This window comes from Labrus bergylta, chromosome 13 (genome assembly GCF_963930695.1).
Source record: "Labrus bergylta chromosome 13, fLabBer1.1, whole genome shotgun sequence".
Taxonomy (NCBI): Eukaryota; Metazoa; Chordata; class Actinopteri; order Labriformes; family Labridae; genus Labrus; species Labrus bergylta.
Genome location: NC_089207.1, coordinates 17,513,359 through 17,538,247, shown reverse-complemented (window position 1 = coordinate 17,538,247; position 24,889 = coordinate 17,513,359). Strand labels below are relative to the sequence as shown.

At 38.8% G+C, this 24,889-nt stretch overlaps 1 protein-coding gene across 1 annotated transcript in view; it reads left to right on the top strand.

The window, feature by feature from the left end:
* col5a2a (collagen, type V, alpha 2a) overlaps window positions 1-24,889 on the top strand; it is a 45,736-nt gene that overhangs the window by 12,153 nt on the left and 8,694 nt on the right. The window contains exons 2-35 of the mRNA XM_065962616.1: window positions 11,677-11,895; window positions 12,895-12,917; window positions 13,019-13,051; window positions 13,140-13,172; window positions 13,446-13,499; window positions 14,978-15,070; window positions 15,407-15,478; window positions 17,107-17,151; window positions 17,257-17,310; window positions 17,517-17,570; window positions 18,381-18,434; window positions 18,582-18,635; window positions 18,875-18,928; window positions 19,095-19,139; window positions 19,345-19,398; window positions 19,540-19,584; window positions 20,068-20,121; window positions 20,343-20,441; window positions 20,656-20,700; window positions 20,791-20,889; window positions 20,998-21,051; window positions 21,178-21,285; window positions 21,824-21,877; window positions 22,047-22,145; window positions 22,265-22,318; window positions 22,421-22,519; window positions 22,623-22,676; window positions 22,795-22,848; window positions 22,936-22,989; window positions 23,157-23,210; window positions 23,350-23,394; window positions 23,483-23,581; window positions 24,420-24,527; window positions 24,822-24,875. Of these exons, the coding sequence (XP_065818688.1) occupies window positions 11,677-11,895; window positions 12,895-12,917; window positions 13,019-13,051; window positions 13,140-13,172; window positions 13,446-13,499; window positions 14,978-15,070; window positions 15,407-15,478; window positions 17,107-17,151; window positions 17,257-17,310; window positions 17,517-17,570; window positions 18,381-18,434; window positions 18,582-18,635; window positions 18,875-18,928; window positions 19,095-19,139; window positions 19,345-19,398; window positions 19,540-19,584; window positions 20,068-20,121; window positions 20,343-20,441; window positions 20,656-20,700; window positions 20,791-20,889; window positions 20,998-21,051; window positions 21,178-21,285; window positions 21,824-21,877; window positions 22,047-22,145; window positions 22,265-22,318; window positions 22,421-22,519; window positions 22,623-22,676; window positions 22,795-22,848; window positions 22,936-22,989; window positions 23,157-23,210; window positions 23,350-23,394; window positions 23,483-23,581; window positions 24,420-24,527; window positions 24,822-24,875 (2,273 nt within the window). The remainder of the gene's footprint in view (window positions 1-11,676; window positions 11,896-12,894; window positions 12,918-13,018; window positions 13,052-13,139; window positions 13,173-13,445; window positions 13,500-14,977; window positions 15,071-15,406; window positions 15,479-17,106; window positions 17,152-17,256; window positions 17,311-17,516; window positions 17,571-18,380; window positions 18,435-18,581; window positions 18,636-18,874; window positions 18,929-19,094; window positions 19,140-19,344; window positions 19,399-19,539; window positions 19,585-20,067; window positions 20,122-20,342; window positions 20,442-20,655; window positions 20,701-20,790; window positions 20,890-20,997; window positions 21,052-21,177; window positions 21,286-21,823; window positions 21,878-22,046; window positions 22,146-22,264; window positions 22,319-22,420; window positions 22,520-22,622; window positions 22,677-22,794; window positions 22,849-22,935; window positions 22,990-23,156; window positions 23,211-23,349; window positions 23,395-23,482; window positions 23,582-24,419; window positions 24,528-24,821; window positions 24,876-24,889) is intronic.

Genomic DNA, 24,889 nt, shown 5'->3' with positions numbered 1-24,889 from the left:
AAAATGGAGACACAAAAGGACCAGAGTGAGAAAAAAAAGCTCTACAGGAACAGAAAAGAACAAAACAGGAACACGCACAGGAGTGTGGAGGAAAAGTCCAGAAGGAGACAGTTTACTTTGCAAGGGATGAGGTTAGAGAGAGGGAGATTGCAGAGCTTAGATGAGAAAACTCAGGCTAAGGCGGAAGAATCAGTGGGATTTAAAAAATGGAGCCTCCGGCAGCCATTTAGTTTGAGGAGAGGATGCATCATCATTCAACTGCTTTAGTACTGAGGTCAGACAAAATGTGGAGCCAATAAGTCTCTCATGCCTTAAAGGCTGCTACACACCACTTAAATAGGCCATCTTAAAAACAGCAAAATCCTTTCCATCCTGATGAATGATAGCATTTGGACATGTGATTCCAATCATTTGTTTTTTAATGGTCAGCATTGCCTTCTCCTTTTAACTGGTCAAAAACTTTGTTTACAGATTGTTCTGCATTCGAGGGATCTTTGTCAGCTGAGCTGCAACTTTGTGCGTGAAGGTTTTGTGTGATGACTTTGATGTTGCTCCTGTTTTACTTCAGGTATTAAACTGCAGAAGGTGAAATGGTTAACAAGATGTCAAAGTAAAATGCAGAGAAAAAGGAGGCAGACATTATGTGCCTGGGCCTTGAGAAACAAACGTGTAACGCGCTGATCAAAACAGCAGATGCCATGGATGGTAATGACTTACAGTATGCTGTCGGTTAACCAAAACCATGAAGAACATATTTCTATCATTACCCGTTAATATTGAGCCATGCAGTTATTTCAAATATTCTGCTGAGTTTATTGGAAACCAGTCTCTAATTGAAATAGATGTATGTGTTCTGCAGATCAGCTGCAGCTTTCTTAGGGATTAAACCTTCTGTGGGCACTTTTCATGTTGCTCTTTTGGTATTGTGGGACTAATTGGACACCAGGTTGAGTTTTTAGGGCCAGAAGGGTCCATGTGGTATGGTAGGTATCACTGTTGTCACTACCTGGCTGGCTAGCATGAATGGAGCTGGGGTCTGTTGAACTTGATAACACTGTTTTGGTTGCGGTGGAAACTAAGGGCCATAAAGTAGGTTATGTAGCTTATCAGAAGGGCATACGGGTGTAATTGGGATGAGGAGTTTCTCTACATTGACTTGTGTCAACACTGGATATAAACTTTATTCAACTTTTTGCGAGGAGTTTATTATTTATTATTTATTTAGCATTTGAGTGTAGAGATTGAAACCAATAGCTTGTCAATACAAAAACACTAGATGTCATACTGTTTGCGTAGGGAAATGGAAATTCACAAAGCAGAGAATAAAATATACAACTGATGAAGTGTGAATAAAGAGCGAATGATACGATGCGACATTCAACGCTTGACTATTTTAGATTAACAAGAGTAGCTTAGAAACTGCTTGCGTCACTTTTTTTGCAACATTTTCAATGTAAAGTTTAAATGCTTTGGATTCACAGCTTTGATTTGATTTGAAATTAAATGTACCAGACACTGGTTGAGTTAGAACACATTACATTTTTTTTCACAGCAAAAACATTAGGAACCCAACACAGTTAGATTTTTGTTTTTAAACCCAAAATGTCTTTGGTAAAATAAAAAGTGTTATGTTGTTGCATTACACCTCACAGTTTATAATAAACACTCCTTGTTAAAGGACCTGTTTACCACTGTCATAAGTGTAGCTCTCATGAAGCATGTCAGTCAAAAGACATTTTCTGACGGATTTGAAGTTTCAACATTTTTTCCCCCTTTGTTGGTTGTGAATAATTCATAACTTGTCACAGATGTGTCCACTGTCAGCAGAGCAAAGCTTAGAATGCAGAGGAAGTGCAGCCACTGTAACACTTCAAACATTTCTTCCTACAGTTTCTCATTTAAGCTGACCATATTGTCAACACATGTCTGGTTATTATATTCATGGACGTTTTTTTTTTTCTAAAGCATAAATGGCTTGAAACACAATCCTTTATTGTATTTCAGCCACACGGCAAGAACATATTGTGCTGGAAAACACTTCTCTGAGTTCCTGGTAGAGAATCCACAGTTTATTCTTCCACATCTGGCAGAGTGCTCAGTTGATGTGAAACTCCGGGGCACTCTGACCCTGTGTATCTGCTAACGCTCTGCTAAACTGGAATGTTTGACATCACCTATTTTCCTTTGCTGCATTTCTACTTTAAAATTGACCAGCTAATGATATTAGCATCATTCAAAATGTAATGCAACTTGACAAACATGTCTATGAAAATAATACGAGGAGTGTGTTCACTAGAAAAATGTTCCGAGCTTGAACTGGCTTTGCACTCTGGGACTAGACATAAAAACACTTCCTGATCAGATCTGATGGCCTGGCTGTCCTTATCAACTAATCCAGTGCTTAAAGGTACACTACTATGATAAAATACACTGTTTCCTATTAGTGCAATTTCATAAAGTAAAGGTTAGACAGGCACAGTGTTCACATGTTTAAAAAAAGACTCAGTGTGTGTGATTTAGCTTGATCAATGCTCCTTGGACCTGCCTTTGGAGGATATGAAACCCACATGTTTGACATTTAACCAGCACTTTGTGTAAGATCTGATTTCAAATCAAACAGCTCCGCCTGCTTAAAGTTGAACAGACTTTTAGGTGATTTGTTCTCTATTCCAGAGGCTATTTCAACTTACAAGGAGAACAGGATCTGCTTTCTGGAGTTATTGACTCAAGTCTGTTAAGTTGATTTGGTTGCAGTTTAAACACTTAACTTTCATAGTTTTTCTACAACTGTGTAAACATCCATTATCTTCAGTCTGTAGTCACATATTCAAACCTCTTACCATTATTAGCGTCTCACAATTAGTGTCAATTTTGCAGTATAATTAACAGGTTTCTTTACTGGTTAAATTGACTCATACCAGTCCACTCAATACCTGCATTGGGGATCTTCCATTTCTCATTTTCACATGCTTTCAAACAAATGGTAAATGGACTTGAGTTTGTTTAGCACTTTCCTAGTCTTCTGACTACTCTACACAAAGTGCTTTTACACAGCATGTCACACCTACACATTCACACACTGATGTTAGAGGTCGCTTTGTAAAGTGACCATCAGAAGTATTTAATCCCATTTGTACACATTCACACACCACCAACGAAGCAGGGGGAGCAACTGGGTTGAGTGTCTTGCCGAAGGACACATCGGACATGTAGCTACAGGAGCTGGGGATTGAACCCCTGACCTTCCGGTTGAGAGACGACCGACATGATTATATATAGTATGAAGCTTTAACTGCTGTTACAACATCAGCTTTAAAGTCGTATTTAAACAGCTGATGAACTATACATTAAACAATTGAGATGTACCCATTCATTGTTTAACCTACTTATTAGATAGTGTTGTTGCATCAATCATGTCTCTATTTGTTTTGGTTTACTGGAAAATGTGTGGCACAAACATCACTGTGACATGGGATTGTTCAAGGCAATGCACATGTTCAGTGTTCTGAATTATAGGAACCAGAATGCAAAGAGGGAAAGTGCAGTTTGAAGGTATAAACTTTCATGTTTACATTCCTCGTTTTGCTATGGTAAAGGACTTGGATGGATTTATACCATAAATACTAAACAACACTTCCTTCTAGTCACGTCCGCAGCAGATCTTACACAGAAGAGCAGAGCATTGAAACATAGAGCTTTCATGGTCACAGAGAAACTTGAATATTATCAAACATAAAACCATGGAAAATAAATCAAAGAGAGACCAGAGGAAAACTCCACATGTATTCAATCAGTGTGTTGAACTCTGTTGTACAGAGGATTTCATATTGGACACATTTCATGTCCATATAGAGAGAGTGGCCTGTTTTTGAACCTGTCTTCTCATTCTGTATTGTATAAAATCATGCTCTTTCTGATACAGCTTATTTCTTTCTTTATGATTTTAAATACCTATGTGGTCATTTGAATTTTCTATATGACATGTACACATAGGAGCCGTTTGTTTGTTACAACTGTAAGAACCAAAGATGTCTATCTCAGTTGTTGCTCTAGTTTTTAATTATTTTCAGCTCAAAAACATATTTATCTTATTCTATCATCAGTTAAACCCCTCATTTGAGCCTCTGCTTAAAACGTTTCATTTTAGTGGAGGGCCTGCAGTATGTAAGAGGTTTCAACAGTGAACATATAGAGGCTTGAAGCTGTCTTGTGAAATTCTTGGTTTCATATCAGGGAACTATTACATGATCTGTAGAACAAGCCGTTTAGCGTCCTTTCTAGACTTATCTTTTGGATTACTCCAACATACGTTTAAGAGGAAACTTTTCACATGTTTAGTACAGTATGGGCATCCAGCTTGTAGCACTTTATGTGAGGTTTTTTTTCTAATGAATTGCCCTTACAGATGTTTGGGAACATGTTACCGTACCTTGGCCTGCACATTAAGTCAAGACAAACACGTTGGTAACATAACGGAAAAGTAACAGTTTGATTACATTTTTTGAAGCAAAAGCATCATGGTTTGGTTTCAAGTCAATCCGCTAGTCGTGATAAATTATAATACATCGTTTAAGTAAAGTCGCATACATGGGTTAAGCTACGTATGTGGGATAATGTCCTTGCTGACATACGCTGAGGGAAATATCGCACATTAATTTGTGTGTATGTGATGTTTTGATGTAACCAAAGTCCTGTGTTGTGTCCAAAAGCTAATTTAATAGCTTAACCAACTAGATTGGAATTTAGATGTAGATTTCAAAACCTATCTCTCTGTTCTACATCACACATTCATTTCTAAGATGGAGTTGAATCAAGGCAACAGAAAGCAAGAAGTCAGTCAGCCGAGCAGAAGAGGGGGGCGAGGAGGGGGGATGTGTAATTTAGCTGAACTACAATCCTCCCTGGGCTGAGCAGGGGAAAGGAACAGCTCATATCTGTGGTTGCCTCTTTAAAAGGAAGACCCATCAGAGATGGGGGCTTGTTGATGGAAAAGCCCAGACGTGTAATCAGCAAGCTGATTCATTTTAACTTTCCTGGCCTGAGCTTCCCTCCCCTCCCTCGAGATACCGAGCTTTGTTTGTTGAAGCCAAGGTGAAGAGCATGTTCGAACTAGAGCGTTATTTCAGATTTCAAGTCCAAAACAGCAAATCCTCCATGCTTTAGGATATGGAACAGATAGACTTTGTTTTTAAAAGTAAAATCCTTTTCCAAGCATTTGATATCAGAAGGGTTAGGGGCTAATTTAAAGTGTTGATTTCCTTTGAAAAAAAACAAGGCGTTGACTTGTTTTTGACCCTAATGTGGGAAGACAACGTCTGCTTTTATGGACAGCTTCATCAGTGGACTAATCCTAGGTTGTGCTAAAGGTCCTTTACAGAGGGAAGATTTATGTTCAGCCATGACACCAAGGGGTTCAGAGCGGGAAAGCGCAGCTGCTGCAGAGCCCCCCCCTCAGCAGCTGTAACTCATCTGCATCTGGACAAGGAATCAGTCCTCTCAGTATCAACCACGTAGGGCAAGTTGCTCTCACCGCCATGTCGAACTTGTTCAGAACGAGTGGAAACAAATGACAGAAATGGTTTTGTAAAATCTATAGCCGTTCAGTAAAAATCTTTTTTTTTTTAAATGAGGCCATCAGTGTGAGTCCTGCAGTTGGACTCTTTTGTAAAGGAAATGAGAGTTCCAGTTCTGTGTGACTCATTGTTTCCATAAGGTCATTTTCTAACCCCTCGACTTGTGGCTGCAATAGATTCTCTCTGAACACAGTGTGTTGTGAGTATTAACTGGGGAAAATCCATAAACTATCTACTTTTTTCCCTCCATCTTTTCACTGTTTTTTTTCCAGCTGTCTCGTTTTTGGCAATGCAAAAGTAGGTTTTCAAGCTTCTCCCAGTAGACTGTAAACAAGGAGTGGATATTATCAAATGACCTTTTGCTTTGCGGGCTGTTTTGCAGCCTTGAGAGAAGCAATTTTAGCAACGTTCATCTTAAGGCTCAGAAGTGACCTTATTGTCATAAGAGGGTAGGCGCAGGGATTTGGCAAACGATAAATTATCAGCTAGCTAACGCAAACACTAGCTTTGTTGGCAAGATACATCAGTAAATATTCTGGGACGCTAACCTAAAGCATGGTATGGTTTACATATGATTGAACTACTGAAGGAGACCATTAACTAATTTGGAAAATGTTGACTTGAGGTCATAAATAAACAGAGAAAAACATTTATTATTAGATTAAGTTTCGGTCAACCAAGTAACAGGCAAAGAGGTGTGCAGGCCTTACAGATTGTAGAATTTTTAGAGTAAAATTTCTCAATTCAATATAAATTGACTTAACCTATGTTGTATTTTTTTTTACATCAAATGTTTGAAATAGTTATCAAAGCCAGAGAAAACTTAAATTTTATAGTTGTAACAGCCTGTGTCTTGTCCTGACAGACACAACATGTTTATGGTTGCTGTGGAAATATTGGATGTGTTGTGATGGAAGTAGGAACTGCGAATGAAAGCTGCCATATTGTTGCTGCATGTGCTGCTGTGATAAAAATGTCATGATAACTCTTCTTGGAAACATTACCTCGTCTGTAAAAAAGTCATTTTACTCATCTCTGTTTTGCCCGTACATCTTGACTATGGTCAACACGGAGATCATATTCATCAAGAGTGGGGGTAGTTTAGCAGAGAGAATCACTCCCGTTATCCCCTCTAGCTTCAAATTCATCTTTTGTCATTGTTGATTGAGAGCCCCCTTGGTGGGGCGAACTTCTGCTTTGGCTTTTATTTCAACACTGTCAGCCGATGCTTGATGCTTCATTACAATAGTACTTTTTTTTTTGCAACGAGCACAGTCTCCCCCTGTTGGCAGATAGAATCAATGCAAGTGAAAAGCACTTCTTGTTCTCACTTTTTTATACGTAGAGGAACACCAACTACTCATTAAGAGTTTTTGGTTTTCACTCGTGGTTTTGATGTGTGCCATGACTCAAAGGAGAAGTCATTGGGTTTCTTTGTTATCTGTCTGGTGGGCTTCACTTAATGATAGGTAGAGAGTAGACACATGAGTCATGTTGAAAAGCTCCAGACGCCATGTTTTTTAACCAGAAGAGGAAACCGTCTGCCCTCGGAGCTGACTAGTGGAAAATCCAGATCAAGCATTTACCATCAGAAGGGAGCATGCCTTTTAAGCGTTTTCACGATTAAACCATGCTTTTACGGCATCTGTGGAAAAGTGTGGGCCCTGCAATGAATTAGCTGAGAGGAGGGGAAAAAGTAAACCTCCCTCTTCTCCTCCTCCTCCTCAAGGCTTGTGGTGGGGTTTTTTTTAACACCGCTCTTGAAAACCACACTTCTCTTCCAGTAAATCTCAAACTCCCAACATGAAATCTCTCAAAACCAAACAGAAAAATCGCCTTCCATGGCAGACATCCTCGGTTTGATTTATTAAGTCTCTGCAAAGAGAGGGACTCATGTTAAACAGTTTAACTCCTGTAAAGATAAAACCAAACTAAATAGGATGCCATAAGGAAACTATGTTTGAGGCAAAAAGAACAATATGAAGACATATTTAATTAGTAACAGATTTAGTGGAACATTTTGTACTGTGATTTAGAAAAAAAGGTTTTAAAAGAAAAGTAGGTTGCTTTCCAATAAATGAAGATTCATGACATGAGTTCATCGAAACGATTCACCACAAATGAAGAGAGATGAATTGTGGAGTTCCATGAGGGGCTGTCTTTCATTTTGAAGGACCACAGCTGAGACAGTGGGATGTTTCTGGCTATTAGAAGGCAGGAAGTGTGTTTTAATGCTGTTTAATTGAATCGCCTGACAGAACAAGAGCGACTGAGAAAGTTTTGTCTACCTATTTTTATTTCTTTTTATGAGAAAAAATGAAACAAAAAACATAAAAGTGTTAGAAAAAGAAATAACACAAACCACATTAAGAATAGAAGATCATGTATGTCCTCCATGCCATTGTCTGTTATTACCAAAACATCACATGTCTGTACTTTGGAGATCAGAGGCAAGAACCTAAAGAGAGTCTGATTACATGGTGCATCTGAACAGCTTCCAGGTCAAGTCCTTTAGCTCCAGGTATTTTAGAGGTAATGTCTTGTTATGGCATGTTTTAATGAAATGTAATTCATCACCCACATCCTCAATCTACCTACACATTAACCGTCTTAGATTTGAACCTTTTTGTCCTAAAAAAACAATGTCAAGTTCATCAGCTTTTAAACAGGCTTTGATTATAAGACTAGTAGTTTAATTTGTAGCTCAGGTGAGTTTAGTGTTGTTGTTTTTTCACAAAAGGGGGAACCAAAGTTTCCAAATTCCCATTGGTGCTAACTTAAGTAAAGGTTGTGATGTTGGTTACTGTCGTTGCTGATCTTTACAGCAGCTTCCCTGAGAGCATATTTTCTTAAAGTGTAAGTCTTAAAAGGCAAGACGAGATGTTGATGCAATTATTTGACTCAAGTTCTTGTCCTCTGGCACACGGTCACTATTCTTTTATAAAGAGTACTGCTCTCACAACTCTGATATTAGCTATATTATTAGCGAGGGGTTTCACACCCACTGTGTTAAAGTTGGCACCCAGAACTTATCAGGATTTAACTTGCACAATACTGTAAAGGTGAGCCATGGGCTAGGGGAGTGTTTCTCTCCTTCATGAATATTCATGACCCACATTTCTGATATTTTCAATGAAATATATTTATTTAATGGAAAACTGTAGAGTATGGACTTCAGACAAACTTCATAGACTTTTTTTTTTTTTTTTTAAGATTTTTTTTTGTGCCTTTAATGTAGAGACAGGACAGTGGATAGAGTTGGAAATCAGGGAGAGAGAGAGTAGGGAATGACCACTGCGCCACCAGCGCCCCTTCATAGACTTTTTGACAAATTTATTCCCCCAAGGCAAACATTCATGACCCACTGAAAATGACTCTGCGACCCACTTTTGGGTCCCAACCCACCAGTTGAGAACCATTGGACTATAGAGCATTTGGGGCGTGAGACTGTCTCTGCTCGTAGGTTATCAAAATAAGTTTCGGACATATGAACTAAAATAGGGGTGCTGGTGGCGCAGTTGTTAGTGCGCGTGCCCCATGTGTGGAGGCCATGGTCCTCCAAGCGGGCAGCCCAGGTTCAAATCCCACCTGTGGCTCCTTTCCCGCATGTCATTCCCCACTCTCTTTCTCTATTCAATGTCCTGTCTCTCCTGTCTTACAAAAAAGCCCAAAAATAAATATATATATTAACTAAAATAAAGATTACACACGTACTGGTTAGTTTATTCAAAGTCTGAAGAATAAACTGTGTAGAGATGTTTCCCCTCTCAGAAATATCAGACATTCTTGTCAGCAACATTCGTAACTCAGCTTACAATGAATTCAACAATGGAACCCTATTTTTTCATTTGGGACCTTGGGGTCTCTGAGGAAGAAGGTTGGGAACCTGGACTAGGAATTATAATCTCAAACATTGAATTAAGTCACACTGAAGTTATGGTACAACACGAATCAACGAAGAACATGTCCAAATCATAACAACTGTATATGAGGTCTCTGTGAATTTGCCGGCTATACATCTCTCGCTTTCCCTATACTGTACGTCTGTGTTAGTCAGTATGTTTCACTAAAGATAAGATGGTTACTAAAAAGTTAAACTTGTATCCACTAAATTGGCCACTCCAGTTAATTGTGATCACTGTTTAAACATTCCTTAGTTTGTTTTCATTTTCTTTCGACAGCTGACTCCTGAGGTGAACTCTGGACTTAAATATCTAAACTGACAATTTCTGTAAACAGATACCCATTACTGCTTCTTCCTGTCACAGGCTTGTCCAAGACAAATATGAAAAGGGGTTGAAACAGCATAAAGCCATGAGTTTAAGAACACCTGCACTTTTTTCTTCTTCTAATTGTTGCACATTTACTTTTACATTATTATTGCAGCTCTTTGATTTTTAGGATTCCCAACAGGTCTGGGAAAGTATTGTCACCCAAGTACCTAATGTAGCATCTGCTGTACTCAAAGAAAACTATGAGAATCTCTATCAGTAAGTCGAAGGCTCCTCTCCTGAATCTGACTTACCTGCAGTCTGAAGCTCAGAGCTGCCACCTGCTGTTTGTGTGAGGAACAGGTGAAGGATTCAGAGTGTGTCTCTGAGGATCTGCGGGGGGGGGGGGGGGGGGGGGGGGGCTCAGGTTACAGAGTCCTTATACTCCCTGTTCGTGTTAAATCCAGACTCATATCACAATGAGCCCGGGGCCTCCCTCTTTATTAATATATCTTGTTTCATTATATTGTATTCTGCAAAAGATTTAATTTGAACTTTAAAAAAAATAGAAACAGCTTTTAATTATTTGCAAGTTGAAGTTCATCTGATCCAGTTGTTTGTGAAGAACAGCTTTTTGAATGTGAGTCAAGTCTCTGAGACACTTTCCTCTGGAGGAAATGACCTCATGTCTGACGGCTGGAGACCTCACTGCAGCATAGCTGCATGTTTTCCAGACCTTTTCCTCCCCGACTGTGTCTGTGCAGAAAATGGTGGAAAATCTTGTTTCAAATAAGTTGAACAGCAAACATGTTGCATTGGAGATGATTTGTTTGGATACATGGTTTTGTGAAGGATGAGGCAGCTGAGATGATGGCTTTATTAGTATTTAAGAAGTGTAGGCAGCTGTTCTGAGGGGCAGTAAATGAATTAACGGCAGCATGGTTTGGTGTTTAGTCTAGTTGCCTTGTAGTAAGAAAGTACTCTTTGTTTGTGTCGATGCTCTCTCAACCGCATTCAAAAATGCTTCATGCGTTAACACTACAGCTTTATTTTTTGCATCATGTCGCTTGGCCTTTAGGGAAACAAAGAAAATATAGATTGGAGGAATTCACATTAACTTGGTTGAATGTTTGAAGGAATTTACGTTCTTTTTTGTATCTGGTGTTTGACTGAGCTTACATGATCATCAGTTCAGTGTGAACACCAACAAAAGGGCTTTTTTGTCATATCTTATCTGTTGACTCAGAAAATGTAGAAAAACAGTGATGAAAAAAAAGTTGAGCTTTCAATTTGGTTAACTTTAAAGGTCACATATTCTCCTAATTTTTTAACAAGTTTAAATCAGTCTCAGAGCTCCCCAAAACAAACAACAATTTCTTGTTCTAAATCCACTCTGATCCTGTATTTGATCATGCCTATAAACCCCTCAGAACAGGCTGTTTCTGTGCCTGTAGCTTTAAATGTAAATGAGCTGTGTCTGACCACGCCCCTCTAGAAGGGCTTGGGTGGCTCTGGCTTTCTTTCGGAGAGACTCAGAGGCCAAACAAACACCTAGCTGTGGGAGTGTCAGCAACCTGGGGGAGGGGTTACTGCCCTTTGTGATGTCATGAAGGGGAACATCTCTAAACAGCCTGTTTGAGCACACATTTTCTAAAAAGTGGAGCAGGCATAAGACGGAGGGGATGGACTTTTCTCATGATTGGGGGCTTTGTAGACAGAATAAGGACACATATTAGTGTCAGAAAAACATGATAAAATGTATTTTGCACAAGATGTGACCTTTAAGTTGATATAGAGAAAGAAAATCACAGTCTATCAGTTTTGCTTTATTGTAACTGACCAAAAGTTAAGAAAAACTAAGTGTGTATTCTCCACCTGTGTGTGTGTTCCAGGAGATGAATTGGGCTGCACGGCTGACGGCCAGACTTACACCAACAAGGACATCTGGAAGCCGGAGCCATGCAGGATCTGTGTGTGCGACAACGGCCAGGTCCTGTGCGATGAGATCCAATGTGACGAGCTGAGCAACTGTGACAAAGTGGTCATCCCCGATGGAGAGTGCTGTCCTGTGTGTCAGAGTGGCTCATCAGGCGGCGGCGGAGGCGGCGGGGGTGAGGGAGCAGCTGATCACTGTTAAAGTGGAAAAGAATAAGAATATATTCGTACCTAGAAACGTTTTTATCTGCCTCTTTATATTTCAAGTATGTGGGGGGAGGTGGCAGTTATAGAAACCCACTTCAAGAAAAGTCAGAAGAAATAATAATCACATCTTAAATCAATGATTATAACGATGATGTCATCAGTTTGAAATGTTTGAGCTTCGACAGGTCTTTGTGTTGCTGCTTCAAAATCACTGAACAGATGATGCCATCATCAAACTGTTAACATCAATAGACTCTAAGAGTGAGTTATTGGGGTTCATGAAGGAGTTCAAATGGACAATTTTAACTTCATTGACCTTCTTAATGATGACAAATTGATGTGTTTATTTCACCTCTGCATTCTTCTCTAATAAACTTCATATATTATGGAAGGCCTGAGAGGCAACTGAATAAAAAGGAGTCGATTTTTTTTCTATTTATTGTTTATGGCTTCAAGCCTCTTGTGGCCGACATGAGTATTACAAAAACAAACACTAAAATTGGCCTAAGATTTTTTCAGTCAGTCCAACTTTTTTTTTGCACCTTGTCACATGAACAAAACAAAACCCAGACTGTTTTCACAGACAAAAAGCTTGTGTTGGAGACAACAACATCAAAGTCTTTTTTTCACTAGCCAAGACTTTTTTCACCTTTTCACCACAGAATTGAAATGAATGAATTCATGAATTAATGGATGAAAGGATAAATGAATCAATAATTTCATTATTAAAAATTATGAATTAGAAGAAAAAAAAGGAATTAGAATTACAAGCCAAGACAAACAATTGTTTTAATCATTTCCCCAAACTTTTTCAGAAACAAAAAATTTGGGAACCCACAGAAATGATTCTGACCATTTCCTAGTTTAGAACAATAATTATCAGCATTTTTTTTTCTTCACTGCCACATAGTGCTTCAATCATTTATGTTGAAAAAAACAATGTATTTCATTCTTTCTCCTCCTTGTAGGTGGTGGCGGCCGGATCTTTAGGGTAAGCCCACAATTGTGATCATTACAACATTTTTGTCTTGTTTTATATTATTATCAACACCATGGAGAATGGGCTTTAAACATTGTCTCTGTTTCTATCAGGGCCAGAAAGGAGAACCAGGGGATGTCCCACTCGTGAGTGTTTGCTATTTAAATTATTAAACACTACAATATTTGTAATAAATAAAAAGATTTATTCATCTATTTAATGTTATCCTTGCAGGTGACTGGTATTAGAGGTCGCCCTGGACCTATGGTGAGTATCTTGGCTGCCTCATTTCCTGCATGTGACACCTTTCCCAGTTTCTTTTTTTTACTTGTTGAGCCAGTTAAGCTAACACTAGATGGCATAAGAGAACAGTTCACTTTCCTAACTTCCCCTTAAAAGGATTTCTGCAGAATGTGATCTACCTCTGAGTCACTGTGACATTTAAAGCCCCTGTTGTCATATATTTACGAGCATCACATCGTTGTGCTTTGATTTGATCACTATCTGACTCTTGTTGTTTCTGTTTGTTCATCACAACAGGGACCTCCCGGCTCCCCAGGAGAGAGGGGAGCTCGAGGAAACAAAGGAAGACCTGTAAGTCTTATCCACAAGCCTCCACAGACAGAACAGAGAACCTTAATGTCAAACTGTTATCAACTGTTTTGGTAAATCTTACTTCACAAAGGACCCCACCTTTGTCATTTAAGTAAGATTTACCATTTCACTTGATATCATTGAAGTAGAAATGTTTTCATGCAAACCTTAGATAATAACTTTTTTTGTGGTGGATAAATGTCAGTACACAAACAGGTTAAACAGCAGTATTTCAAAATGAATTAGGCTACATAAAACATTAACATTCCTTCAAGGACCACCCACACAGTCCCCCCCGGAGCAACAATAGAATACATTTTCTGCACATTTGAACTAAAAAATAAAAAAAACTTGACCCCAGGGTCGGTGGGCCCTGTAGAACCAGAGTGATTAACAAGTTACACTTTAATACAATTAATACAATTTCAAAGTTATATCATCAAAGATATTGTCATTCGCTCTGGCTACATTTCTGTGGTTTTATTTCAACACTATATTGAAGGACTAAATAATTAATCCTTGTGGCTTCATGGATCAAACATATTTATATTTTTTTATATATTTTTTAATAAAAATAGTGGAATGCATTATCCTGTTTAAATAATCTACTGGAAGATTCACTCATCCAGAAGTCACATGACATTTTTGACTTGACCCTTGCTTGCTGCATGGGGTCGTGAGAACGAGTCCTGATTAGACAACAAGACTTTAGCAGTCTGTTACAAAGTGGTTCATATTTTAACAAAGAAGGAAGCTCAAATCAATTTCAACGTTTTATGTGCTTTTATGAAAAGTATATGAATCTGTAAGATCAGTAGTGTAGCTGCATTGGAGACAACGAGCCAGGTGTGCTTGTTTGGCCTGATGGCCCCTTTCTCCACTCACAATCTGCAGGCCACATAGAAAGACAATCTACACACCAATCAGGACAACCTCAGGATCAAACTATCTGAATTGGTCAAAAGAGAAGCAAAATATTTGAATGTGTGTATCATTTATAACTTCTTGGTTCGAGTGCAGGATACTAAATGCCAAAATAATTTAGTATATGTCAGCTTGTTGTATAATTTGCTTTGCAAGCAGAATTCTAGCAGGATGATGAATGAACAGGTCTCTCTGACTGCAGAGGAAGGCAGCATCTAGGGTGATTTATAGAACATAAACCGTGCATTTCCTGCTAAACTGTAAAGGCATGGGTCATAAACCAACATCATTTTAATTTATCATTATACTTTGGAAAGTGGTTTTGGTTTTTCTTTAAAAAGAAAGTAACATTTCCTCTAAATATTTTAGTCAAAACAAGTATACCTACGTTTATCTACTACACTGGTTGAATGATGAATCTGTTCTTTAGTCTGTGAGTTATCAACAAAACCCCAGCTGTTACAGGATAATGATTCAGTGTCTGGCTGAGACTATTTTGTTGTAAAATGTTTTTCTTAGTAAAGCTAATCAGCTTCTCTCTCTGGGCTCTTTAGGGACTACGAGGCTCTGCAGGTTATGATGGAGAGCCTGGAGTACCAGGTCAGCCTGGGGAACCAGGACCTCCAGGACATCCAACGCACCCAGGAGTGAGTCAAGCACGCCTGCGAAATGCTGCAGAAACACATTTGTACACCTATGCATGTGCTTACATGCACAGAATGCACAAAGACACAACTTAATACCCTCAAGACAGATTGTTAATCAGACAAACCTGAAACCAAAAATACACTTGCAATGACGTCAGCCTTACTCATCCTACATAACGTGAAAAGCATTCACTTCAACCACTTCCACTGATGCAATATTTTTAAAAATATATATAATTCTTTTTTTTGTGTGCATCATTTGTCTCCAAATTTTATTTTAATGTTTTGATGGAAACACACTGACTGAACTAAAGTGTGTGTGTTGTTCTCCTGCAGGGCCTGGGATCTGAGATGGCTGGATTATCAGAGGGAAAAATGGGACCTCAGGGCATGTTAACTGGCTCAAGGGTGAGTGGATGTTTACAAAGTATGATTTAACTCGATTTGTCATTGTTTCTTTTCCAGCACAAAAGGACACTATTAGATTACTGGTCTTTTCAGATAAGATTTAGTTTGAATCCCATTGCCACCTGCAGCTGAGATGAGAGGGACTTTGGCATAAAAAAAACAATAATAAAGGAACAGTTTTACAAATTTTGCAAATACTGATTTGATCCTCCAATGTTAGAAGGTGTGGTGCTGTCTCAGATGTTTTTTGTGGCAAATTTGGGATCTTTAATCTAATTGAACTTTCTATAGTTTTTCATTAGTCAATACTGTAACGCCCTCTTCAATGATGCCTTTCCATAAACTTAAGGAGCACCTAAGAAAGTACCAGTATATATAAAATGATTGTCAATATAACATCAATTCTTTTTTTTAATTTATCTTTGTCTTTTTAACATCAGTGTTAAGCAGTTTGGATGTCACAAATGTGCCAAGTTTGTAATTCAGGCCTTTGATTGGAAATAATTAGTCTCCTTAAACTGATGACATCACACGTTAGCCTTTTTAGACTTTGGGGTGCACCCACCAGAGCTATGAGGAGATAGTAGAATATTTTAAGATGATAGGATAGTAAAACATTTATTCATGGAACACTGTTCTTCTATTAAGGACCATCCATCAATCCTTTATCGATACTGATTTTCCTGTTTGGGGTCGTGGGGGGCTTGAGCCGATCCCAGATGTCATTGGGCGAAAGGCGGGGTTACTCCCTGGACTGTTCGCCAGTCATTTACTGAGCAGTCATAGAGACAGACAACACATTCACACCTACGGTAACATATTTAGAGTTACCAAATAACCTTACAAGTCTTTGGACTGTGGGAGGAATCTTGAGTACCAGGAAAGAACCCACACATGCACACCGAGAACATGCAAACTCCACACAGAAGCACTCATGTACGACTGGGATTCAAACCAGGAACCCCCAGCCCTCTTCTCTTAACATTGTTACCAAAATATGCAAACTCAAGATCAAGATATTTCAAGTGGTTCAGCTTTAAGCAGGCTGGTTTTTATTCTTATAATAAATCAGCTGCCGCCAATGGACTTGGATGAATGAACTTTGTTTTCATTATCAAATACATTTCTACATTTCAATTCACCAGAAACCAACTGCACTAATTAGGCAGACTGGAATCCACCCATGCTTCGACTTTATGAGCATGAAGCAGAATGATGGATTGATGAATTGGACTGCAAAGATATTTCATAGTTATCGAGATAAGTTAAACGTTCCCTCAAACAGATTGGCATGGTCTTTGCTTACATTCTGGTCAAACGTTAGCAAAATATCAAAAGATCTGTTGAGTTAATACTGTAGATAGATAGATATATTTACTTTATTGATCCCAAACTGAGAAATTGTGGTGTTACAGCAGCAGGTTATCAAACATTTCAGTGTGCTTTGATTTGAAATCAATCAATAATTGAAGGACTCTTGGACTTTCTGTTTGCAGGGTTAAAACAAATTAACAGCCATATTAATCAACAATTCCATTTGTGTCTTTGACCTCAGAGGGCAGGTTTAAGTATCTCTGGCCTTTTACTTAATGATGTCCATCATTTGTTTTTGCATCATTTGATTTAAGGGGGAGGCTGGAGCCAGAGGACCACCTGGACCAAACGGCACACCTGTAAGTCCACAGCAAGCTTTGAAACAGGGAAATTACTAAAAGCGATTCGATTTTGTTTGTTTTGCCCGATCTGTCTCTTTTAAACATTTCCCTCAATCCGCCTAGGGTCATGCTGGAACACAAGGACCTCCTGGAGAAGTCGGTGATCCAGGACATATGGTGAAACTTCATTCTTTTGTACACTTTTTTTATACACATGGTCAGATTAGTAATTCACTTCCTCTGGCATAGGCATAAAAGAGAGAAACAACACCTAAACACTCATCAATGAAGCTCATTAGATTTTAATTGTATTGTGATGGATTTGTTGTTTTGCAGAATGTTTAAAATCGGACTTCTTTTGTTTGTTTGTTTGTTTGTTTTAGGGAACATCTGGGCAGAGGGGACCTGAGGGCCCTCCAGGGAAACCAGGTGAAGATGTAAGTAAGATCTCGGAACCTCAAAATGTAACATAACAAAGAGTAAGGTCTTTTACCTGCTCTTTTGTAAAGTGCTTTGAGATAACATTTGTTATGATTTGTTGCTAAACAAATACAGATTGATTGACTGATTGATTGATTGATTAATTGATTGATTGATTGATTGATTGATTGATTGATTGATTGATTGATTGATTGATTGATTGATTGATTGATTGATTGATTGTTTGTTTAATTGTTTGATTGAAAATGTCAGATTTTAAAAGATGTTTAAAAGTTACTCTCCACACAATCAAAACATAAAAATCATTATAGAAAAGTTGAGTTTAAATCTGTTACCATGAAGCAGATAGGCCTGAATACTTTCCTTACATTGTGGATTGGAACATCCTGGACATGCATGATGATTACATGCAGATTTACAGTGAAGCCACAGACGTTGTTATAATGAGGTATCAGAAGTGACCTTCACATACTTTGTTTTTCATGTCAAACTGACAGACCGCTGAGCCTCCTTTTGAATTGACTACATTAAAATAATTAATTTGTTTAGCACTTTTCTTTGATTTCCTGTCAGGGGCTAATAAGGCAAAATAAAAGACTGAACATCATTTACCAACAACGTGAGAAAATGAAAGCCCAATGCATTTATAATAGGCCATCAGCATGTGTACATTATCCTAAAATCTTAATAATTAAAAACAAACAAATTAAAACACTTAATAGCCATATCTATCAGATCCAAGCTATGGACCCGTAATGTTTGTCACATATGAAGGTTTTTGAAATTAATTTCTTATTCCCCCACAGGGAGAGTCAGGCACACCAGGAAATAGTGGAGAAGTTGGATTCCCTGGATCAGCTGTAAGCTTATGGACCTCTACACCTCCATCACTTAATTGAACACAATGTATCTTCTGTCTGTTGTTCAGGATGAAGTTTGATGATGTGTGTAATTGGTGCATCTATAGTTTGAATAACTAACCCTTGTTTTTATTTGACACATTTCAGGGATCCAGAGGATTTCCAGGAACTCCTGGACCTCCTGGGCTGAAGGGTCACAGGGTGAGTTTAGTTCATTGACACTTTGGCAGCTAAGTTACATAAATCGAAAGCATCAATGGCATCTCCTTTAGAATGTTTTCTGTCTCTTGACTTGGCTGCTACACTACAGTTTATTACAAACCTGTGCATGAAAGTGGTTTCACCTTATTTTGATGTTTTCTACTGTTCTGTTATCATTTGATACGGGTTCAGCTGCATAGACAGAAATGTTTACAGTGTTTTCCTGTTTTTGTTCTTAGGGTCACGGTGGACCTATTGGCCAAAAAGGTGAACATGGAACTGTTGGATCCAAGGTATAAATCAAATTTGAAGCAAAACATAGATTGTATTTGTTGTTTGGTTGGCAGATTTCTTACTGTTAGACTCAAGTACCTCCTTTGCCAAAAGGACTTTGAGACATCATGCCGTGTCATATGGTTATATTGTGAAACTAAACTTGTACCTTTTGTTGTTTTCCAGGGTGCTACAGGCCCCTCTGGTCCAATGGGAGCACCTGGACCCATGGTAAGATATATTCAGAAAATGTAAGTTTCCAATGGTTTTGAAAGATTTCAATACCCACTGAATGGTCAAGGGTATCTGACACTCTTTAGTTGCCGAAGCGACCCATGCACTTTTATATTGTTTGTTATGCCTTTTTCTAATCTCCTCTTTACTGAAGGTAAATCATGAGTAAGACTTGCTCACTGTTGACTTTTGTGTGGAACAGGGTCCTGCTGGGATGCCAGGGGAGAGAGGACGCTCTGGACCCGGCGGTATAGCTGTAAGGATGATACTATCATTTTCTGTCTGTCACAGATTTTGAAAGAAATGGCTGGTTTTGAAAAGGGACACCATTTTGTTCTAACATCACAGTTTAACTGTAATTTATAAGTTAAAGCGTTTTTGTTTTTTTTTATTATAGGGAAAGCGTGGTCCACCTGGTAACGTCGGGAAACCTGGTCCAATGGTAGGTGTTTTACTCTTTTGGATTTACTGTACACTCATGTTACCATCTTTAGGCACATTTCCACCAAACGTTTCTGGGACTTTTAGTACTAGGAGTTACTTTTAATGGATTAAGGGATTAAAAGGTTCAACCAATTGTTGTTTGCATCCTTTTTAAGCGTCTATAGATCTTTGAAGATAAGATACAATTCAACCTACTGACATGTGAAGGATTCTTCTGAATGCTGCTAAATTACCTAATATCAGAAATATTCCAAACTACAAGTCCCCCCCAAGTCCCTCTTTAATAAACTACTATCACCCATAACTGGGACATTTTGGGGGTATCCTTGATTTTGATTTCTTGTTTCCACAAATTGCACATTGCAGCCCTTGTTCCTTGATGAAAGTTCCTGCAGTGGAAATGCAGTCTAATATATTTAGCATAGACTAGCATTTGGGTTGATGTATTGAAGTTTAATTGTATTTTTTGGTTCTTTAACAGGGTCCCTTGGGTCTCAGTGGACCATCTGGATATCCTGGATCACCAGGAATGAAGGTAAGGACTGTAAACAACCCTTATGCTATATGTGCATTCTAAAGGACTCTTATAACTGTCTATTGAATTGAATATGTATAATTGTTTTTTTTTATAAATCAAATTATAATACTCACTTATCTGATAAGTTTTCAATTTGCACATTTTAACTGGCTACAAACCAAACCAATGTACCTGTATCATATTTCTATATAGTAACTTTACTTGGTGAACCTTCACAGGGACAACCTGGCCCCACAGGAGTCCGTGGTCCAGAGGGCCCCCAGGGACAGAGAGGAGAGACCGGTCACCTTGGCAGGGCTGGACCAGTTGGCCTCAGGGTAAATAACTTACTTTACTTACACATAACCAACAGAAACATAATAAGTATGTGCCTAACAAAGCAACTTATTTATCAAACTGCTCAAGATTGTTCTTGTAGTTGTATGGTATTCTTTCACAGGATAGTTGGCTCAAGGTTATCACAGAACAGTACTTGTCAACATGCTTCTCAGTGTTCTGCTATGATGATCTAAATGTCATTTGGTCTTATAGGGAATCATGGGTACAGATGGTGGCCCGGGTGCCAAAGGACCAGTGGTATGTTCTCAGTAAATTATTTAAAACTCATTAAGTATTTAAAATAAGGATACTTAAGAGGTCACATATAATATGGCTGACTCTCCACAGGGTAATCTTGGCCCACAAGGTCAAGGTGGCCATCTTGGACCCGCTGGTCCACCAGGACCCCAAGGAAGCACTGGTCAGCCTGGGATCAAAGGAACATTGGTAAAGCAGCTTTAAATTTGGAAAATTATTGCATTTATGCCTGCCATCATTTTTATAGTCAACTCTTGCTGTTTAGGGAATTCATGCTTTTACACTTTTCTGCGACAGGGAGATGTTGGTGTGCCAGGATTCAAAGGAGAAGCTGGACCCAAAGGAGAACCTGTAAGTTTGAAATACAAATGAAGAACCAACAAGATCTTAATTCTGTTGAACAAGAAAATGAAGCGTTATCTAGGTAAGTGAACCTGCTTTTATATAATTTTCTGTGGGTTTTTGTCAATGTTCTAGGGTCCTCCAGGATCCCAGGGAGTGATTGGACCTCAGGGTGAAGAAGGAAAGCGAGGACAACGCGGTGACTCTGGCTCTGTCGGCCCTGCAGGCCCCGTTGGAGAGAGAGTAAGTCAGCATTCTGGCTCCAAATGTAACTGCTATCTGCAACAGATCTGCACTTTAAAAACAAAGGATATGTAATGAATGGGAGGAAGAGAATGAATCATTTTGGGACAAATTGAGCATGTGTGAAATTGGCAGTTTCTATTCATGCAGGGAATTAGGTGACATGTGGTAAAGTGGTATGGCAATGGCTGACACCAACAACTCATTGCAAAAAGGTTGGGGGTCTGAATCTCAGGCCGCCATGGCCTTTCTGCATGGAGTTTGCAAGTTCTTCATGTGTAGCCTTTGGACTTCTGCCACAGTCTAAAAGTTGGTGAACTTGATAATCCAAATTGGCAACAGATTTCAAAGACTCAAAACAATTTAAAGCTTGGATGATGAATAGTGGATGTCCCTCTTGTAATTTGAGGAGAAGTCCAGATTCAAATGTTTCTGTTGACGGAACTTCAGTTCTGAATTTGTAAATGGTTTCTTAACTACAACTATTTCCAATCTTTGTTGGATAAATAACATGATATGGTTTCTAACTTACTTTTAGGGATCTCCTGGTAACAGAGGATTCCCTGGTGCTGATGGCATGCCAGGACCCAAGGTATGTATATTTTAGACTCAGAAGTTGTTCTACTGCTGTTTATTTGAATACATTCTTTAAACAAACAAGGCAATATATGTTGGAAGCACAGTAGCATTCAGATTGTACATGGGTTTGTGTCCTCGGCATTTTGATTGGCACTCAAATATTTTATCTTGTTTTTTTTAAGGGTGCCCTAGGAGATCGTGGAACATCTGGACCACATGGGCCCAAAGGCTCACTAGGAGACCCTGGTCGTACAGGAGAGGCTGGTCTACCAGGTGCAAGGGTAACACTGAACATCTTTATATCCAGCTTTAATCTCTACCAATTATATTATCAAATGCACTCTGTTCATGTCCATATCCAACATTTCCATTGCATGTTCATTTTATCTCTCCATCCTAGGGTCTCACTGGTACCCCTGGAGTCCAGGGAGCAGAAGGAAAGCCAGGTCCACTGGTAGGTTACTGTGCTCAATTACATTAGCACTACTGGATTTTAGGTTTTAGGTTATGATAACTGAAAAAACATGATTCAGACAAAGTTTGGTTTCCTTTGTAGGGTGCCGCAGGTGAAGATGGTCGTCCAGGCCCTGCAGGGTCCATTGGAAACAGAGGACCAGCAGGAACCATGGGAGTGCCAGGCCCTAAAGGATTTAATGTAAGACTGCAGAGTCCCTCAAAGTTCTGCACGTATAATTCTTCCAGTCAGTCCATTTATTTCCTGTTTTATTACTAATTAAAAATAATACTTTCAACTCAAGGGTGACCCAGGAAAGACAGGTGAACAAGGATCTGCAGGAGTAGCTGGTCAGAGAGTGAGTACTGTTTTTTGAAGGTTGTACACTTCATATTAATGGGAAAAAAAGGCATGTGCTTTATGATTCACAAAGTAAGCACAGCAAGAATATAACATAAATAACATTCTGTCTTCAGGGTCCTCCTGGAAAAGATGGAGAAGTTGGCCCTGCTGGACCCCCTGGCCCTGCTGTAAGAGTCTTATTTCTCTATTGTAACATTAAATGCATTTTTACCTGCAATCATAAATGACTGAGACATTTCATTTTCATCTCAAAGGGTGTCGCAGGAGACAGAGGAGAGCAGGGACCTCCAGGTGTAAATGGATTTCAGGTGGGTAAAAGATATTTGGCAATAAGCTGTGAGAAAGTTGCAATACCTAAGTGCTGCCTTTGATGCATTTGATGTGAAAAATGTATCAGTATACAACTTATATTGAGACCTTGATGTGACAGGAAGAAGGCTTATAATGGTTATATTGGACTATCTTGTGTTCTTAGGGTCTGCCTGGAAATCAAGGCCCTCCAGGAGAATCCGGAAAACCAGGCGACCAAGTGAGTGTGACAAAAAGCTAGAAATGAAGCTTGGACCAACTTCTTTTCAATTTGTACTTCTATCTTTAAACCATCCTTAAATCCTTTGAATTGACATAAATTCCATATCAATAAGAGATGTTTTATTTATTTATTTAAGGGTATTCCTGGAGAGCTGGGTGCTGTGGGCCAGATTGGACCACGGGTAAGTTAATTTCAATCCGCTACATTCTGTAGTTTAGTTACATTCCTAAGTAAGATTGAATCTGATGGGTTTGGGTTTTCTTCCACAGGGAGAGCGAGGAATCCCTGGGGAGAGAGGAGAGCTGGGTTCAACTGGTCTGCAGGGGCCTAAGGGGATCCCTGGTGCACCCGGTCCTGATGGTCCAAAGGTACCAAGTGGAGACATCACTTATATGTACAGCAATGCAGACTGAGACTGATAAAGTCATGTGACTCATACAGCCAATGACTGGAGTAAAGAGGCCAAAGCTACAGTACAGTATTTAGTATTAAAACAGTATGAGGTATATTATGATCATTTTGTAAATGTGATAGTTACAGCATATAATACACATTCAGTGTTTTATGCATATATACTTGGATTTTTTGAAAAACCTTTTACTTGTAGTGCTACACCCAAAAACACTGATTTGTAAATCAGAGGGAAATCTACAATATAATATGTTACAAATATATTGAATAGAATTGTAATATTTTATGTTTGGTACATTTATTTATTTGATATAAAAAGTCCACTCTGGTGAAGTTGTGGCAAAAGAGCTTATAAAAGATTCTTTGTGAAGTACTTTGAAAGTTTTAATTAAAATTATGATCAAATATGCCCATTTTTATTTTATAGTTTAATAGACACAAAATGTGATAGTCTCGGGTATGCAAGTGATTACTTAAATGCTTACAGCCTATATTTACAAGGCTTCAGGAGATACTAATTTACATGTATGGTGGCACCTGAAATTAAAAGATGTGAAACTTCCTTAAAATAAAATGCATCTGAGGGAAACAGGAGGCTTTGCAAGATACAAAATACATGTCATTTCAGTTCATGCTGCAAACACAGCGACACACAGCTCCAAGGTATGACCCGGAAAATAGTTTGTCAAGGATCATAAGTACTATTGGTTGGCAGTCCTAGGATTAAAAACTGTTGCACTTCAACATATGTCTAAGATTTAATAATCCTGTTCACTTCTGTGTTTGTCACTGCAGGGTAGTCCTGGTCCCCCTGGTGCACTTGGTGATGTTGGTCCCCCAGGTCTTCAAGGAATGCCAGGAGAGAGGGGCATCTCTGGCCCTCCTGGGCCCAAAGGTGACAGAGTAAGTCCATCATTATCTTTTTCTTTTATGCTCACAACTCATGAATGTATTTTATAGTACGCATATATTTCAACAATATGCCGAAACTTGTAGTATCTTGGCTACAAATTGGGTTAACATAAATGGTTGCAAAACCGCATAATCATCCAATTTGTTTAATTGGAAATGCACTTACATAATCTTTGGAAGATGTAGACGTTGTTATGTAAGAATCAACAAGTCTGATATTGAATTAAATGTAAGAAGTTGTTACCAAATGATGACTGCCAATAATAGTGATTTTCTTTTTTACAGGGAGCGATTGGTGAGAAAGGATCAGAAGGCACAGCTGGAAATGACGGTGCTAGAGTAAGCAAGCTATC